General features: G+C 40.9%; 1 protein-coding gene across 1 annotated transcript in view; it reads left to right on the top strand.

The window, feature by feature from the left end:
* The window catches only part of TFAP2A (transcription factor AP-2 alpha (activating enhancer binding protein 2 alpha)), a 16,731-nt gene that overhangs the window by 4,832 nt on the left and 6,969 nt on the right, over positions 1 to 4,930 (top strand). Inside the window, 2 exon segments of the mRNA XM_010835886.1 lie at positions 8 to 277; positions 3,384 to 3,435. Of these exon segments, the coding sequence (XP_010834188.1) occupies positions 8 to 277; positions 3,384 to 3,435 (322 nt within the window).

Here is a 4,930-nt window from a genome sequence, read left to right as displayed (position 1 = left end):
GCCACAGGACCCTTACTCCCACGTCAACGACCCCTACAGACTGAACCCCCTGCACGCCCAGCCGCAGCCGCAGCACCCGGGCTGGCCCGGTCAGAGGCAGAGCCAGGAGTCTGGGCTCCTGCATACGCACCGGGGGCTGCCCCACCAGCTGTCGGGCCTGGATCCTCGCAGGGACTACCGGCGGCACGAGGACCTCCTGCACGGCCCCCACGGGCTTGGCTCCGGACTCGGAGACCTCCCGATCCACTCCTTACCTCACGCCATCGAGGACGTGCCGGTAAGAGGCCGCGCGCGCGCAGGGGCGGCGGGGGAGCAAACGCGGTCCCCGCTCACTCACGCCCAGGAAAGGGTCCCCCCCTGGAACGTCCAGCCCCGGGGACTGGGCTTTCCTCCTCTCCGCTGTTTACTTTCTCCAAATCTCCTTTTGTTTTATCGGGTGGACCCTTTAAGCACCCACCTAGACAACCACATGCCAAAGATTCAAAAGTAGTTGAGAGTTCGGCCGGGAGAACAATGGTTCGCAGAGCTCCTTCAAACAATGCCTGCGTTACCATTTATAAATCAGACGAGTGTCACCGTGGACGCTACCTTCCCCTCTCGGCGACAGTAAACTGTTTCGATTATGAGAGGATCTGATTCCACCGCTATGTCTGACGTGGGGGTTTCTCCTCCCAGTCCTGAAAGACGTGTTAGAGTGGATCAAAAGAGCTCATTTAAATGCCCTATCGATTTAAAAGAAAGTGTAAAAGACACACGGATAAAATTATTTTGACCGGATTTTATGAGTGCTAGGGGGTCTTTGAAAGTTACGTGTATACCCTACCCTGATTAAAGAATACTAAGTGGCAAATCCGAACAGGAGGACATTAAATGCAGCCTTTTTTCTCTTCCTAGGGGTGCTAAGTGCTGACCTCATAAATCATTAGCTGGGTTCCCAACGCCCATCAGGACCTGCTACACCCCCATATTACTTTAATGTTTTGAGACTATTGGGCAATGCAGTCTTTGAGCTCTAATTCAGTTATCAATAAATGCAGTTTTCGATGATTTCTAAATAAGCATGGTATTAGCACATTTACTCTTTGGCAATGCAAACCAGGCTATTGATAATTTGAAAATACTTTCTGAAATTAAATTTAAACCGGCATCTCTGCTTCAATTCTACATATTTATGGTTTCCTCACAACCTTCCTGAAATGGAATTAGAACAAGCCAATAATTTTATTAAAGCTGTAAAGGCTCTGTTAATGCTGCTTTTCTTTGGAGAGGAAATGTATCTGGATGTGATTTTTGCTAAAATGCTATTTCAAATTACTGCATCAAATATTGCAGCAATATGTCCGTTGACAGTTTAATGATTACTGCATTAGATTGCAAAGAAAATGGTCAGATGAACTTACCTGCTTGCTTGGTGAATTTAAAACATTATTTAAGTTACATAGGGAAATAGAAAATTTATTACATTTCTCATTTGGCCTAGTTAATCACTGAAATTTGTTGGTTATGTTTAGCAGCCTAGCATGGAAAGCAGGAAAGTAGGCATTTGATCCAGGGTGGGGTTTAGTAAGCCTTGTGTGCCTGCATATGTGTGTGTTGTCATACATGTTTTTAGAAACATATTACACAGTGCATTTCTTGGAAAGTAAAATGAGAGGAGGAATAGTTGGGAGAAGGGCGATTAAAAAACAAACTTGGAAGTTGTGACCATTTGAGTTCCCCTTTCCGGAGAGTCTCTGAGTCCTGATCCTAGTCTGCGCCTTGGAAATATTTGAATTGCAAAATAACGTTGCAAGCTTTTTAAACTTACCACGAATTAGAATTGCTCTACTTTGCAAAAAATTCCAAAGTGGCTGGTGTGAATTCTTAACACCTGTATAGTCACTCTTTGTGGTGAAACTGGCCTATAGGAGAAATTAACCAAAAGATAAAATAAAAACAAGGAAACCCAGTTGCTGCTCTTCCCCTTTCCTCCCCCAACCTTTGAAGAAAAAATTCTTTCAAAGGAATTTGGGTCAAGAAAAGGGTTTTCAATTTTCCCATTGCTGCAACAGTTAACCTTTAATGAAAACGAACGCCAAATATTTAAGAAAACCAAATCGATGGTGAAAATTATTTAATCATTAATATCTCAGTGGGGTTTTAAACTTAACAGTCTTCCCTGTATGGATAAGGTCTAGAAATAACACAAATAAAAGTATTATGCCACACTACATTTACTTTATGGGTTTAGGGTGCATGCATAAAGGGATCATATTTCCCCATATAGTTAAAACACAAGAACTGCAGCAGTAGTCATTTCTGAACATTTCTCAATTTAATTATACTTAAATCCAGAAGCACTTTAGGCAAGTTACAAATGAGAGCATTGAGTATAATAAAACCTGTAATAAAGCAACTTAGTACCATCCACCCGGAATCATTGCGATCAGGCACAATTAACAGGAGCATAAATCCAAGACAGAATGGAAAATGTTTGAATCAGTATTATTGTTGGACAAAGACTAGAGAAGGAAGTAATAGTTTTTTTAAATGGTAATGCCTGCGTTTGGTAACGATTGCGAAATCTTCTATCTCAGCAGCCCTGGTGCTAATTTGTAAACACAGCCAGACATTATATTGCCTGTCAGTTTCTGCATTAGAAAACATGATTTCATTTTACTTTCTAATCACGTTTTGACTGTAGCACATACGTATAGCCACCCATCTGTAAAAAAAAAAAAAAGGAAAAAGGAAGCCCACACTAACAAATCTGCTGCTGGACACAGCAGGGAAACCTCAAAGGCTTCCCCCCTCCCTTCTTTCTATCGTTTTCATATCCAATTTGATATTTGATATTCAATTTAGACAGTAGTCCTTAAAATTTTTATTTTGTTTCTCCGTAAGTGAAGGTGCACATACACGTTTGCTCTTTATCACGTCACCTAAAACGTTTCCAGTACTCCCAGGCCACTCCCGCCTCTGTCATTTCTATTGTGTTTCTCTGGCTTTTGCTGCCTCAACAGTGGAATCGCTGAAGTCCGAAGCCACTGAGGCGCCAAACTAAAGCTAGGTGTATTTTGAAAGGTTAAGCAGGCTGTGAGAAAGATTAGGTGTTCCCAAACTCGATTTAATTTCCAAAGAAAGTTTTGTTCCCCACTGCACCTCCTTCAAATGTGGATTATTTGCTGGGGGTCGAGAAATTGGCCGTGGGTGTACAGTGAAACCTCTTGAGCTGCAAAGCTCCAAATTCCAATAAGCCAAGATGAGATGTTTATATATAAATGTCACCAGATGGGAGGGGGGATTTCGATTCTACGCCTTCCCCTCCCCCTATCTTGCGCGAAATATTCATTTCCTTTTGTTTTGATTATACACTTACATCCATGTGTATCCTTTTGTTGCAGCATGTAGAAGACCCGGGTATTAACATCCCAGATCAAACTGTAATTAAGAAAGGTAAGCCATTTCCTTCTGCATTCCAAGCATGTCCTTACAGGCATAGTGCTATTTAAAAGAACTTGCAGAGGTGTATTTATTTTTTTCAAGTAGGATTTCCTAAAGGCTCAGAATTAGCGAATAGATAGGCGTAGAACAGCAATGCTCAAATGATTTAGTAATGGCAACAGGCTAGCTTTGTTCTGATTTATGACTTGACCATTTAATTTAGTTTAATGATATCTGGACAAACACATGAAATGTGTGATAGTTGAGCAGATTTGGAAGTGGCATTTCGATTTTGAAACAGTTTTAACAGTTAATCCACTGCGTGAGTGGCCGTAAGTGTTATAAGAAGTGTATAATGCTAAAAACAATGCAAGTAATTCACTATTAATATGGGGCAGATGATAAAGACAGCACTCCTTAGCAGAGAGGGAAAAAAAAAAACCTTTCAAGTTCTTATACTGAATTTCTCATTAGGTGTTGAAGGATTTTTTAAACTTTGTGAATTAGGTTAGCAAAAATTTGGCTTTTGGTTAAAATGAGCCTCTTGAAGATGTCAGGTTTATTAGCATAATTGTTCTGAGCAGAAATTGTTTTTTAAAAGTGTCAAGTGATTTGGATGGATTTGTAATTTATGTTGCGTTTAGTGAGTAAAATAAAGTTTACTGGATTAAATGCTATTCACAGCAGCTTTTTTTTTTTCCCTTGGTTATAGTGGCAACGTTACATTTCAGGATTCTAGGCACCACCAGAGGATGATGCTATATAAAACTGTTCTCATTTCTAACCCCAATCAGTATATTGTTAGCGAGTTTAAAGTTTCATTTTTGCATCTGCGAAGTCTTTGTCACGTCAAATTAGATGTGCAAGGGATAAATCTTAAGAGATGCTCTTTCCAAGTCGACATGATAATTGGCTCTTTTATTAGTAATCTCTCAAGAGTTCGTTTAACTCCTATTGTCTCTATTAGCCTCCCCAGAGCTATTAATGTCACAAGTGATCTATCCAAAACCTAGAGCCCCCCCCCCCCATACGTCTAAAATATCCCCATTAAAGAGAGAGTACTGAGATAAGCATGTATTATGTAGTATGTCTCCATGTGGAATCTTAATACAAATGCATACTGTATTTAAATGGTTGTGAATGCATCTGAATTATATTGGTGTTAGAAATTTAACGTGTTGGTCTACTTCCTGCTGGCCTTGAATTTCCCCCCCCCCCAAGTATGGGGGAATCCAACAATGAAGAGCTCGTGATTTTAACTAATAAGAATGTAGCCTCCCCCTAATCCCCCTTTCCCAAAGAAGGTGCTTAAGCGTAGGGACTGTTAACTCTTTGCTCGTCGAAAATACACATTGCTAATATTCCATGGTAGGCCTGTTTATCCTTTTTTTTTTTGAATTCAAAACTGGGCTTGGCATGGACTTCTAAAACCCCTTTTCACAGATAAACGTTAAGGGGGGGCGGGGAGGCAAGGACTATTTATTGAAAGGCTGGGGCGTGTGCGCTG

The sequence above is a fragment of the Bison bison genome, unplaced genomic scaffold (genome assembly GCF_000754665.1).
Source record: "Bison bison bison isolate TAMUID 2011002044 unplaced genomic scaffold, Bison_UMD1.0 scf7180017864053, whole genome shotgun sequence".
NCBI lineage: Eukaryota > Metazoa > Chordata > Mammalia > Artiodactyla > Bovidae > Bison > Bison bison.
Note: the sequence above shows the minus strand (reverse complement) of the source record. Positions and strands in the feature narration are given on the sequence as shown.